General features: G+C 43.7%; 1 protein-coding gene and 1 non-coding gene across 2 annotated transcripts in view; one reads left to right on the plus strand and one right to left on the minus strand.

Moving 5' to 3' along the window:
• Ankle2 (ankyrin repeat and LEM domain-containing protein 2) overlaps nt 1-13,396 on the minus strand; it is an 82,711-nt gene that overhangs the window by 25,041 nt on the left and 44,274 nt on the right. The window contains exons 7-9 of the mRNA XM_080269875.1: nt 12,419-12,529; nt 7,824-7,981; nt 6,871-6,997 (exon numbers count right to left, since the gene is read on the minus strand). Coding sequence (XP_080126001.1) covers nt 6,871-6,997; nt 7,824-7,981; nt 12,419-12,529 — 396 coding nt within the window. The remainder of the gene's footprint in view (nt 1-6,870; nt 6,998-7,823; nt 7,982-12,418; nt 12,530-13,396) is intronic.
• Nucleotides 4,415-4,533, plus strand: LOC145396661 (5S ribosomal RNA). Its single transcript, XR_013896820.1, has one exon. It is a non-coding gene; the product is annotated as a 5S ribosomal RNA (ribosomal RNA).

Genomic DNA, 13,396 nt, shown 5'->3' on the forward strand with positions numbered 1-13,396 from the left:
CCGGCTCCACCCTCACTCCCTCAGTCCCTACCCTCCTCTGCAATGATAACACTGACTCATGAATTTTCAAGTTTTTTTTGCTATTTATTCTACTACTATTGGTCGTATCAAAATTCCGCAAAATTCATCAAATTCTACATCTAGACATATGCTTACCTCTTGGAAGATGCTGGCAAAATTTTGAACTAGGATGGTGGGAAGTTTCATGAAGGTAACACTTTATTACTGCTGTATTTCTTTAGTTTTATGTATCAGTTTTAACCTGCCCCATCCTGGCAGATTTTAAACCAATAACCTCCCTCAATCCCAGCAGATTTTCTATTTTCTTTTCTTCTTTTTTTTTTTTTTTAGCCAAGAAACCATTTACAATGCTGGGTGGTAACCATATAACCAAACCATACATGCTCCCTACATGCCAGTAAGTGGGTTGGTGGAAGGTTAGTGCCCCTCCCGTAAAACAATGAACTCAAAGTCAAATGGCCACCCCTTATAGGATTATGGCGTCTGGCAATAGACAGATAGATTTTTTTTTTTTTGGGGGGGCTAAAACCTCAGCTTTTAATGAGAAACATCGAAAATTCATAGAGGAATCACTCACCTGAGCTTTAAAATGCTGGTACGGGTAACAGTACCCTCACCTGGCTGTCTTCTATGGGGCATGGCTCCAGAGAAAATGTGTTCTATGGGAGGGGTAACCACTCATAATAGGCATTTATTTATTTATTTGGTACGAATTTATATGTAGTACAAGAGAATATTGGTTTTCACACAGTAATATAGGCAATATAAGTGTTGTTTCACTTACCAAACACATCAACATACTGTACCTTTTTCGGCGACATTACCTGATCGTCATTTCTGGCTGTTTCTTCCTCTGACGCTACGTAAACTTTGTCCTCCACATTGTCATCATCAATTGGGGAATCACTCTGGCCTTGAATTTCGTACCATGGCGCGACATGTCTTTACTGGCCGGGTCACTAGTAACAGGTGAGTTGCCGAGACAACGGCATGCGGGGGGGATCATGTGGGGTAAGGCATTGTCCCCACCTGGCACCAGGTAGAGGAAGGTGTCCTGTGTATACGTGCCAAAAATCACGCGCGAAATTTGAAAAATGTGCAAATGACGGACCTTGCAACTGCAGAGTGTTTATATACGTCAACGGGAGTCACAGTGACAAAACGTTCGGACATATATATACATCCACAGGACGCGGTGGGTTAAGTGTTTTTATTAGCTTACCATATAGTATAAACACCAGTGAATATGATGGTATACCATTCATACCAATATAACCAATTTCCAGTGGCATATTTGGCCGCTGAATTTTTTTTGAGCCCTTGGAGCAATCACTTGTCACAGACAACTGATTTTCAAACCGTCGTCAGTTTTTTTTAATGGATTTTTGTTGTATATGCATTGTTTTCATGATGCTTAGCATTAATATGGATAATCTATGTGTGTTTTGATGTCTCAATATGGCAGACTGACCTGAAAGCTGCCAAAATTAGTTGGGATACTGTACGTACAGTTATGTATAGGTCGGGTGTTTTTTGGTTTTCAATGTTTTTTTTTTCCATGGTTTTCTTGGTGTTTAGCATTACTCTGGATATTCTTATATGTGTTTGATGTCTAAATATGGTAGACTGACCTGAAAACAGTGCCAAAATTAGGAGGGGTACTGTACATATATGGAGTGGAGGGGAAATTGTTGAGTGCTGTGAAGAGTATGTACGAGGGAGCTAGAGCTACGGTGCGAGTGGATGGTGAGCTGAGTGAGTTCTTTGATCTCAATGTGGGACTGAAACAGGGGTGTGTGATGTCTCCATGGCCGTTTAATATATATATGGATGGGGTTGCAAGGGAGGTGCAAGGTAGGGCAGTGGATGTGGAGCTGGCCCTAATGAATGAGGGTGAGATTTGGAAGCTTCCGGTGTTGCTGTTTGCTGATGATACAGTATTGTTGAGTGAAGATGAATGGGAGTTGCAAGGTTTGGTGAATGAATTTGGGACAGTGTGTAGGAGGAGGAAGCTGAAAGTTAATGTAAACAAAAGTAAAGTTATGGTGTTTGAGAGGAGTGAAGTCACAGAGTGTGCAGTGAGGTTGGATGGTGAGGATATGGAGAATGTGAGTGCATTCAAGTACTTGGGTAGTGTGATGAGTAAGGATGGAACTTTGGGGGATGAGGTACGTGAAAGGGTACAGCAGGGAAGGAAGGTTGTTGGTACACCGAAAGCAGTGATGAGAAATAGGGAGGTGTGTATGGAAGTTAAGAAGTCACTGCATGATGGCATTGTGATCCCTACCCTGACGTATGGAAGTGAGGCGTGGACCTTACAAGAGGGGAACAAGTCAAGAGTGAGAGCAGTGGAAATGAGTTACTTGAGAGGAGCATGTGAAGTGACGTGGAGGGACAGGTTGACGAATGAAGAAGTGAAGGAACATTGTGGGGTAGATGTGGATGTGGTTGAGAAGATTAGGAGAAATACACTGAGGTGGTTTGGACATGTGGAGAGAATGGAGAATGAAAGACTGACTAAGAGGGTGTATGTAGGTGAGGTGGAGGGAGGGAGAGGGAGGGGTAGACCGAGGATGAGGTGGAGGGATGGAGTTGAGAGATATATGAGGGAAGGGGGGGTGAGTTGGGGGGAGGGTAGTCAAATGGTGGGTGACAGAGTGACTTGGAGGCGTTTTGTCTGCGGCCACCCTTTGCGGGAGTAGGGCATCGGGCTATAGATAGATACACTGTACATACAGTCATGTATAGGTCGGGTGTTTTTTGATTTTCAATGTTTTTTTTTTTCCATGGTTTTCTTGATGTTTAGCAATACTTTGAATATTCCTGTGTGTGTTATGAAGTCTAAATATGGCAGACTGACCTGAAAACAGTGAAAATATTAGGAGGGGTACTGTACATACAGTAGTGTATAGGTAGAGTGTTTTTTTGTTTTCATTTTTTTTTTTTTTGCATGGTTTTCTTGGTGCTGAAAATTATTTTGGATAATCCAATGTACTGTATGTTTTGATGTCAAAATATGGCAGAATGACCGGAAAACCTGCCAAAATAAGGAGGGGTATTGTGCATACAACAGCGTTTAGGTAAGGTGTTTTTTGGTTTTCAGTGGTTTTTCTGCATGATTCTCGTGGTGCTTAGCATTACTCTGGATATTCCTATGTGTGTTTTGATGTCTAAATATGCCTGAATGACCAGAACACAGTGCCAAATTAAGCTTAGGTACTGTACAAATAAGTTAGGTATAGGTTGGACGTGGGCATAGGTAGGGTCTGGGTACGGTAGGGGAATAGTGTTCATTATCCGGATGTTGCCACTACCCAGACATGCCTTTGGCTCTATTATGTGCTGATAAATGAGGAATTACTGTATATAGTTTTTTTGTTGTGATAGTAACATACTACGTATTTTGCATACAATATCAAAATTTCATCCAATTTTGACCATAAATAACCACAAAACATGCGCTGAAAAAATATTGCGAATGCATTAAAAGATACGAAGTGCATTTACACATGAAAAAAAAAATGACTTATTCAATATTTCATGATACAATGACAAAATACAACTACTTTCACAATTCCCATAAAATTTTCTGGTCTCAGTGATGATTCTGACAAAAAAAAAGTGGAAATAAAAAATAATACTATGCATTAAAAAAACCCTGACGTATGGAAGCGAGGCGTGGACCTTGCAAGAGGGGAACAAGTCAAGAGTGAGAGCAGTGGAAATGAGTTACTTGAGAGGAGCATGTGGAGTGACGTGGAGGGACAGGTTGACGAATGAAGAAGTGAAGGAACGTTGTGGGGTAGATGTGGATGTGGTTGAAAAGATTAGGAGAAATACACTGAGGTGGTTTGGACATGTGGAGAGAATGGAGAATGAAAGACTGACTAAGAGGGTGTATGTAGGTGAGGTGGAGGGAGGGAGAGGGAGGGGTAGACCGAGGATGAGGTGGAGGGATGGAGTTGAGAGGTATATGAGGGAGGGGCGGGTGAGTTGGGGGGAGGGGAGTCGAATGGTGGGTGACAGAGTGACTTGGAGGCGTTTTGTCTGCGGCCACCCTTTGCGGGATTAGGGCGTCGGGCTATAGATAGATAGATAGATAGATAATTACACACCCATGATTTCTGTTTATTTAAGTAATGCGGGTATAAGTGGCTGGGGAATGGCTGGGAGAAGGAGGGAGGTGAGAAGACAGGAAGAAATCAGTAGGATAGATGTTGTGGAAGCAATGAAGAAAGTTAAATCGGGGAAAGCCCCAGGAATTGATGGAGTGTGTGGTGAAATGATGAAGCATGGGGGAGAGATAGTAGTAGAATGGATGTGGAAGATGTGCAGATTGGCCTGGGAGGAAGGTAGAGTCCCGGAAGATTGGAATTCAGGTATAATTATTCCCTTGTACGGCCATACCACGTTGAGTACACCGCTTCCCGTTCGATCAGCGAAGTTAAGCAACGTTGGGTCTGGTTAGTACTTGGATGGGTGACCGCCTGGGAACACCAGATGCTGTTGGCATCCCTACGTCAAGTGGGGTTGGTGGAGGATTAGTGCCCCTCCCTGTAAAACAATTAACTCTAAGCCCTTGGCCACCCTGTATGGGATACATGGCGTCTGGCAATGAATGATGAATGAATGAACAAAGGAAAAGGGGAAAAAGAAGTGTGTGGTAATCATAGGGGCATTTGTCTTCTTAGTATAACAGGAAAAGTGTATGGTAGGATACTTATTGACAGAGTTAGAGAAAGAACAGAGAAATTAGTTGGAGAAGAACAGGGAAGCTTTAGGAAGGGAAGAGGTTGTGTAGATCAGATATTCATTCTTAGATCTTTAGTGGAAAAGTTTCTAGAGAAGGGAAAGAAGTTGTATGCGGCTTTCATGGATTTAGAGAAAGCATATGACAGGGTGGATAGACAAGGATTGTGGAAAGTGTTAAGAATATATGGAGTAGATGGGAAGTTGTTGAATGCTGTGAAGAGTATGTACGATGGTGCGAAGGCTGCAGTGCGTGTGGATGGTGAACTAAGTGAATTTTTCTCTTTGAAAGTTGGGTTGAAACAGGGATGTGTCATGTCCCCATGGTTGTTCAATCTGTACATGGATGGGGTAATAAAAGAGGTACAAGGTAGGGTAGTGGATGTTGAAGTGGTCCTGGTGAGAGAGGATAGTGTTTGGAAACTCCCTGTACTGTTGTTTGCAGATGATACTGTGTTGTTGAGTGAAGACGAAGTGGAGCTGCAAGGGTTGGTCGATGAGTTTGAGAGAGTGTGTAAGAAACGGAATCTAAAGGTGAATGTAGGGAACAGTAAAGTGATGGTCTTTGAGAGAGGTGAAGTCAGTGAATGTACAACGAGGTTGGATGGTGAGGAATTGGAAAATGTGAGTACGTTTAAGTACTTGGGTAGTGTGATGAGTAAGGATGGAGGTTTGGAGGGTGAAGTGCTTGAAAGGGTACAGCAGGGAAGAAAGGTTGCTGGTTCTTTGAAAGCAGTGATAAGAAACAGGGAAGTGAGCATGGAAGTGAAAAAGTTACTACATGACAGTATTGTGATACCAACTCTAATGTACGGAAGTGAAGCTTGGACATTGTTGGAAGGACACAAGTCAAGAGTGAGAGCAGTGGAAATGAGTTATTTAAGAGGAGCCTGTGGAGTCACGTGGAGAGACAGGCTGACGAATGAGGATATAAAGGAGCGTTGTGGTGTGGATGTGGAAGCGTTATGAGGAACACACTGAGGTGGTTTGGCCATGTGGAGAGGATGGAGGGTGAAAGACTGACAAAGAGAGTGTATGTGAGTGAGGTGGAAGGGGGAAGAGGGAGGGGGAGGCCGAGGATGAGATGGAGGGATGGGGTGGAGAGGTATATGAGAGAGGGGGGTGTGAGTTGGGGGCAGGGCAGTGAAATGGCGGGGGACAGGACTCAGACAGCTGAGGCAACTGACATCAGTTAGAAAAAGAAGGTGAGGTTTAGAGGAGGAGAGGTGGTGCTCAACAGAGTGAAAGTTAGAGGAAAGGCCGCGAATGTTGCAGAAATGAAGAAGAGAGTCAGACAGTGGTTCCAGGCACCTCGAGTCGTCACCGGGAGAGGGGTGGAAGGTGGGGGCATTTATGGTCCCCCCCCCCCCGGGACTCCAAGGCTGGGTGATGAGACGCCATGATTTTTTTTTGGAATTTTGGAAAAGGAATTGTAGTGTGTACTGTGCATGTAGTTTGGTGTAGATAGTTAGAGAAATTTGTGTTAGAGAGCATGCTGGCCTATTCTCTGTGTGACTGAGACACTAAAAAAGTCCAGCAAAGGGGGATGGTCAGGAACTAGTCCTGAGGGCTGATGAAACGGAAGCTCCAGCACTCCCTGTCATGAGCTTTCCATCCACCTCGGGAGTACTGCCCTGCTCGACTGGTGCTACAGTCTACTCCTCTGAATATACAGTACAGTACATGAAAAATAATAGTGTGCATAAGAAACAAAATGTTTTCTACTTCCCATCATTTGGAGGGAATACTTGTGCATGTCTGGTGTGTTCACCAAATTGTTGTGCCATATATTTGTGTCATGAAAAATTGTTAAAAAACGATGCGCCACCGTTGGTTGGCCAACAAAAGGCGCATCGGTGTGTCATTGGCCCAGAACAGTGTTAAAATACAAGCATGTTCTAACACACACACACACACACACACACACACACACACACACACACACACACACAAAAACATCTTTTCAAAAACTGAAAAATACTTGAGAGAGAGACAGACAGACAGACAGAGAAAGAGACAGGGACAGACAGACAGACACAGAGAGTCACTGGATGGAAGGGGAAGCCTGGAACTGATCTGAGCACAGCCAAACTCAATTACCCGCTTGAACTTTGACTTGAGGTACAACTCCAGCTTCTGCATTCCCTCCTCCGATGACATGTTAGCAAATTCTCCCAAGAAGTCCCAGTATTCTCTCCATCCCACTCCTTTGTCTGCTGCCAATTCCCTGCAATCATAACAAAATCATCATCATCCCAACCTCTTTTCCTTATCATCATCATCATCATCCCAACCTCTTTTCCCCATGATCATTACCTCAATCTCTTTTCCCCACCATCATTCCAACCTCTCTTCCCCATCAAAGACTGGGGTTAGATTTGGCCAAGAGATCATAAGAATATAAAACATAACAGAGGGAGACATAGGCAACAGCACAGCCAGTATGCCACTCACCATTCAATGAAACTTTACTAAACATGGGTGGTACAAGGTGGGAACCATCAGCCACTCACCTGATGTGTTGCTGCCTACTTCTTCCTTCACCTTTGATTCTATCTCTATGTCTGCCCATTTCTCTTCCTACTTCTACCTTCCTTTCCTTCCACTTCTTATGATTCTTCTTCCAACTTGAGGTGGTTCGACACTGAGTGACAAGTACAGATTCCTATACCCCAAGAAACCATTTGCAATGCTAGGATGTAACCACACAACCAGATAACAAGGCAGTGTGGAGCCTGCTCTGGTGTCCCACCCAACTGGGTGGAGCACTGCAAATGTGGCATCCATTCACGAAGAAAACCTTGACGCTTTTCCCTGTGCCTCGCTTTTGTGAGGCACTGTCATCCATAAATCAGTCCACCACATTAGACGGCCCTACAGGGGTGGTTGCTTGCCTGCAGTTGATGGGCTTGTTCAGCCACACAGACTGGGGTTGACCAACAGCTAAATATATTTTCTGCAAGTTACTGAAAACTTAACAGTAAAACTGAATGTCAAAACAGATCTCATGATAACGACTTGGTACCATATATGCTGTTTACTCAGTATCCCACCTTCCAATCCTCTCCAATCCCTTGTCCTGATCAGTGATTCTAAGTGAGGCCATCCTGTCCCTGGGGTGGCGTGGGGGTGAGGGCATGGAACTTGTTCGCCACAGTCGCTGGAACGCCTCCGCCTGCGTTGGACTCATTGGACCAGCATACCCTCGCACCTGATAAAGATTTTTTTTTTTTCTGTAATGAAGAAGGAACCAAAGGCCAAAAGCCCACAAGGTTGCTCCCTCCATGAAAAAATAAAAACAAAATAACAGAGAGCCAAATTCCAGATCCATTCATTTTGACATGCCTAGACACATTGTGCTTAAAAAAGACTGGAGATCATGGGCTGCAGGAAATACAGATAAGACAGGTCCAGAGTTGACCTGCTGCATACAAGATTAACTAGGAGAAAAGGTTAACTCTTGCATTCAAGAACTGGACAGAAAATGGATGAGAGTTACTGTCAGATGGGTGCTACAAGCCTGCCATAGTGGTGAGGGGATGCAAGCATACAGTTCAGAGGAGCAGTGACTACATAAATAGCAATAAGAAAGAGATAATGATGCACCAGTGCAGCAAAGATACAGAGATTATAGGGAGCAAGCAGGAGGAGGAAAGTTCTCTCTCTATCTATAGCCAGACGCCCGAATCCCGTAAGGGGTGGCTACAAACAAATCTCTTCCATGTCGCCCTATCCCCCACTATTTCAATGCCTTCTCCCCAGCTCACACCACCCTCTCTAATACAAGTATATACAGTATGTGAGAGAGGAGGAGAGTTAACAAGTCAAAAAGCCTTTGACTCCACCATGCTGAGAAGTGTTGTATGACGGGAGCCTCCCTACACATGCGAGTTATTCTCCACACAGAAGTGAATAAAACCCTGGAATAAAGTAAACAACTGTGCGGGGGTAAAGAAGGCACCAAGTAAGCTTTGCACACCTAATCTCTTGGAGGCACTTTTTACAGGAGAGATAATGTGATCTTTCCAAGGTAAATCCTGAGAGAGTGAAACCCCAGGTGAGTTCAGATATGATGAAGGCCTGAGTTAGATATTGTTAAAAATTACAGGATATTCCTGTGGACGACTTAGATGGGCCAAAAGATGTTAGCACTGAGTTCTTGATGCATTAAAAACATACAATTACTTTTAGGCCAACCACAGCTTTTAACCCAATCAAAGATGTAAGATAAATCAGACATTAGGTGTGCCATAGCCTCATCCCATGTTTGTTGCTGTTACTAATGCAATGGATGCTGCATGAAGGAAATGGAAGGGTGAAGAGTGGAGTCTTCTGCATATGTGAGTGGACAGGGTTAGATGTACACCTTAGGTCACTGATGAATAGAAGCAAGAGTTGGTAGCAGGATAGCACACTGAGGAACACCACTGCTGATGGCTCAAGGAGAAGAACAGTGGCTGTCTACAACAACAACTATAGAACAACCAAAGAAGATCCTAGAGATGAGGGCACAGATTGAAGGACAGAAACACTAAGAGAGCAGTAGGGAAATTAAAGATTTATGCAGAATCAATCGAAAGTCTTTGAGATGAGAAATGGAATGGCAAAACTTTCAGCAAAGTTTCAAAAGGAGGATGACCATGGGTCTGCAAGGAAGGTGAGAAGCCTGGCAGTGGAGCATCCCTGGCAGAACCCATACTGGCAATTGGAAGGAAAGTTCTGATAGGTACGGTGCTTTCAAATTTTTTTTGAATACGTTCAAAAACTTTAGAAAGAATGGATGTCAAAGCAGTTAGGCAACAGTCAGAGGGCTGAGAATGGTCACCCTTCTTTGGGAGAGGATGAATTACACCTGCATGCATAACATGAGGGGGTTATGTGCTTGGTTTGGCTTCTTTATCTGATAGTCCTTTTGCATGCATGCAAAATTATGTAAAATTATTGAAATGAATTGTACCACACTGGCAATAATGAATGAGGTCCATTAAAAGAACACGTGGTTAAATTTTGGTGAAAAAGCTACGATAAACTCTCAATAATCCATCATCGTAATATCCAGCCAACGCAATATATGGCGCTTTTTGCTCAGCTCTATTATAGCAATATCTGGCACCAAAATAGGAAGAAATCAGCAGTCCTATGCAATATCCAGCGGTGAGGCGTATCATCCAGCTCAGACACAAGACACAAATGGCACATTGGAAATGTGCTGCAGAAGCGGCCCACCCAGCCTACCGATGCTCTCTCATTCTCTCCCATGGATCTAGTATAGTGAAGATGTATCTGTACGCTCTGCTCTTGTGACTGATGCGGTGACAGGCTCCAGCAAATCTGCAATGTGGTGGACATCCTTCACTTCTACTATGAGCATCCCAATGGGGTGCCCATCTTTAACGATGCCATGGCCACCTACCTGTGAGAGGACCATGAGAATGTTATAAAGCTGCAGTCAAGAAGGATCATGAAGCAGTACTCCAATATGTCCATTTTCCGTCCAGTGATGTCTGCCACTCCATCACCACAACCCTCAACCTCCTCGCATCATCCTCTGTCACCCCAGCCTTTGACCTGCTTGTACTGGCCTCTGTCACCCCAGTCCTCTACTTCCTCACGTCAGCCTCCTCCATCTCAGCCAGCCAGCACCATGGCCACTTCTTCACCTCAGCCAGGTACTTTGGCCATGGCATCACCTTCAGTCCCTTGAAGAGAGGTGTCTCCACCAAAGGTCTTGCCCCAGTCTGAGGCCTCATTGGAGCTGCACCTCACACCTTCTGCCACTCCATCTCCAGTGCCTACCCCAGCATCCTCAGCAGTGATAGAACCTGAGGTGGTAGAGCTGGAATAATCTTTGTGGAAGTCATTTGCCACTAGACCACATGGGATTAAGTGAACTATACTGTATCGCATGGCGTACAACTCTACCCTTCATCGATGCCAACACTAGGTGTGTACATAGTAAACTATGTACTGTATTACTGTACTGTATCAATACTGAATTGTACTTTATGCTTAATTTTCATCTTTTACTCAGGGGAAAGTTTTTAGGACAGAGGGTCAAGATGGATAGTAACACATTATCCGGCTCGACACTGAATGGAGAACCGACTGAGGAATACTATGCAATATCCAGCACAGGGGTTGGCTGAATTACACTGGATAACTGAGAGTTAACTGTAATAGGTTATATGTCACGGGCAAGTTGTCGTTGTTGTTGTTGTTACTGAGTAATCCTCGTCTCTTGCCAAGCAGACTGAGCAGTCACAAGCAAGCAAACGTCCCATTCAGTGAACCAAAGCTCCCTTGCAGCGGAAAGTACTCCACCATAGTGAGGCACGAGGAAGAGCGTGGAGGTTTGGTTTCCAGGTGGATGCCACATTTGGATTTCTCCATCCTGTTAACAGGGGCACTACAGTAGGTTCCACATCATCCAGTTATCTGACTTCAACTCAGCCAGTTCTGATCTGATTTTGAGTACACTTTATGAAAAAGCTGTCAGGTACAGAAGCAATTCAACTTTGAAAACAATCATCCAGAGGCAAAGGGCACAGGGTAAGGTCAAAAGATTCAACCCTTTAACTCAAATAGTTGTAATCTGATTTGGATCAAACTTGGTGGAAGGGTTTATGATCTGCCAAAAATGAGGTGATGCTATTTTGGGAACAAGGTTGCAGGGGAAAGTTAACTGAAACACTTTTGATCCAGTCTGGACCAAACTTAGTGGAAGGGTTAAGCATCAGGCAAGGATGATATAATTCGAATTTGACAATACAGTGATCCCTTGGTTATCGCAGCATTCATTATCACTGCTAGATGAAAATTTGCACTCCTGCCATTATCACACATATTTTGGGAAAAAAGTTTGCTATTGTGCACCTAAGCTAGTTTCTGCTGACAATGATGATGCAAAATCTGTGGTTTCTGATGGCTTTGAGGGATATAAAGATGAGTCTGTACTCGAGGATTTAATTCCAGGTGGTGGAGACCACGAACTCTCCACTCTTAGCCTCAGAACCCCATACCTCAACCCCACCTCCGGTCTCTATTTGATACGTATTTCTTCCTTATCATGTCCTTTTTATCATTTTCTATTAAACTAACCGTAACTATGTGTGTTTCTAATACCATTACAGTAGGTATGTTTTTGGTGGGTCTAAAATGTTGTAAATGGAAAAACTTTGGTTTACAAGTGGGATGCCCACTACCAATCAGGATAAATCCCATAGGTTCTCTGCTTTCGTTATCACACACAAGGTGCGACACCAATCATGCACAACAACCAAGGAATCACTGTAGTTTGTCATATGCCATTGTCAGAAGGCAGGGTCAGAGGTTCAGCCTTACAATAATTGTAGGACACAGGCATTGCACTCTGAGTGATCCTTATTATTTTAACTGTTCTTGTTCTATCTATCTATCTACAGCCATATGCTTTAGTGGTACAAGAAAGGGACACCCCCATGTGATAGCACTGATATTACCTGGGGGCTCTGCTGCCCAATTAACACAACAGTGTCCCTTAACTTCCTCCCTATCCCCAGAACGGAGGATGGCGGACTACCAGAAAAGAGCAGTTTCAGCTTACAATCCACTGGGTTCACACTCATATGAATCTAGGGTCACAATAACAACAGCCAAACTACAGTGCTACCTTGAGGTGTGGGCTGATGGGGCTGGCAGGGCTGACAGTGACAGGGCTGAGTGAGGCCAGTGGTGAGGGGCTGGATGGAGAGGACAGCTGGGGTGACCATGGCTGACCCACCTAATGTAAAAAAAAAAAAAAAGAAAAAAAGTCAGAGGTAACTAAATTGGCTCCCAAACTGTGCTGGAAGCTTGCTAAGCATAATTACTACTATGAAACCATTAAGAAATGAGCTAATATTACTAAAACGTGCTAAAAATTGGAACAGCCAATCCACACTTTTATTACCTACTTCAAGGTGTATGGAATCAAAGCTAGACTACAGTTCTGCAGTTCAGTATATTTAGAGGTACTGCCCTTGGTGGCATTACCTAACGGAAAACTTCCAGTCACCTCACGAGGACTAAACCTATGCAAGGCCATTACTCCAGATGGGGCATTCTACCTGCTCATCTACTATAGAACATTTGTTTAGCCTGACAAACATCTCTCAGTTCAGCTCATGACCAAACGTAGTCACACTGGAGGGTCAATCTGACTCATAATAAAGGAGAAACATTCCTACTTAACCCCTAGAGACCGATGTCTGATGGTTGTCAGTTCTGGGTTCTGCTACGTAAAGTCTTAATACTGATGATCAAAGACAAGCTGAATATTTAACCCACTGGCACCCAGTGTCCTCAATACAGGATGGAACTGGGTATTTTCCAATTTTAATAAAGAAGGGAACCCTAGGGTAGGGACCTATGACCTTCGCAACTAGGAGCCAACAAGCGGAGGGCGGTAAGCCTAACACCCTTCCAGCAAAATCCCTAACACAGGGAATCTGTGAGCCAGAGAGAGAGAGAGAGAGAGAGAGAGACAGTACAAGTATATACTGTGTGTGTGTGTATATATATATATATATATATATATATATATATATATATATATATATATATATATATAAATATATGACATATATATATATATATATATATATATATG

Source organism: Coenobita brevimanus, chromosome 38 (assembly GCF_032717465.1).
Source record: "Coenobita brevimanus isolate Jiangsu-jjx chromosome 38, ASM3271746v2, whole genome shotgun sequence".
Classification (NCBI taxonomy): Eukaryota; Metazoa; Arthropoda; class Malacostraca; order Decapoda; family Coenobitidae; genus Coenobita; species Coenobita brevimanus.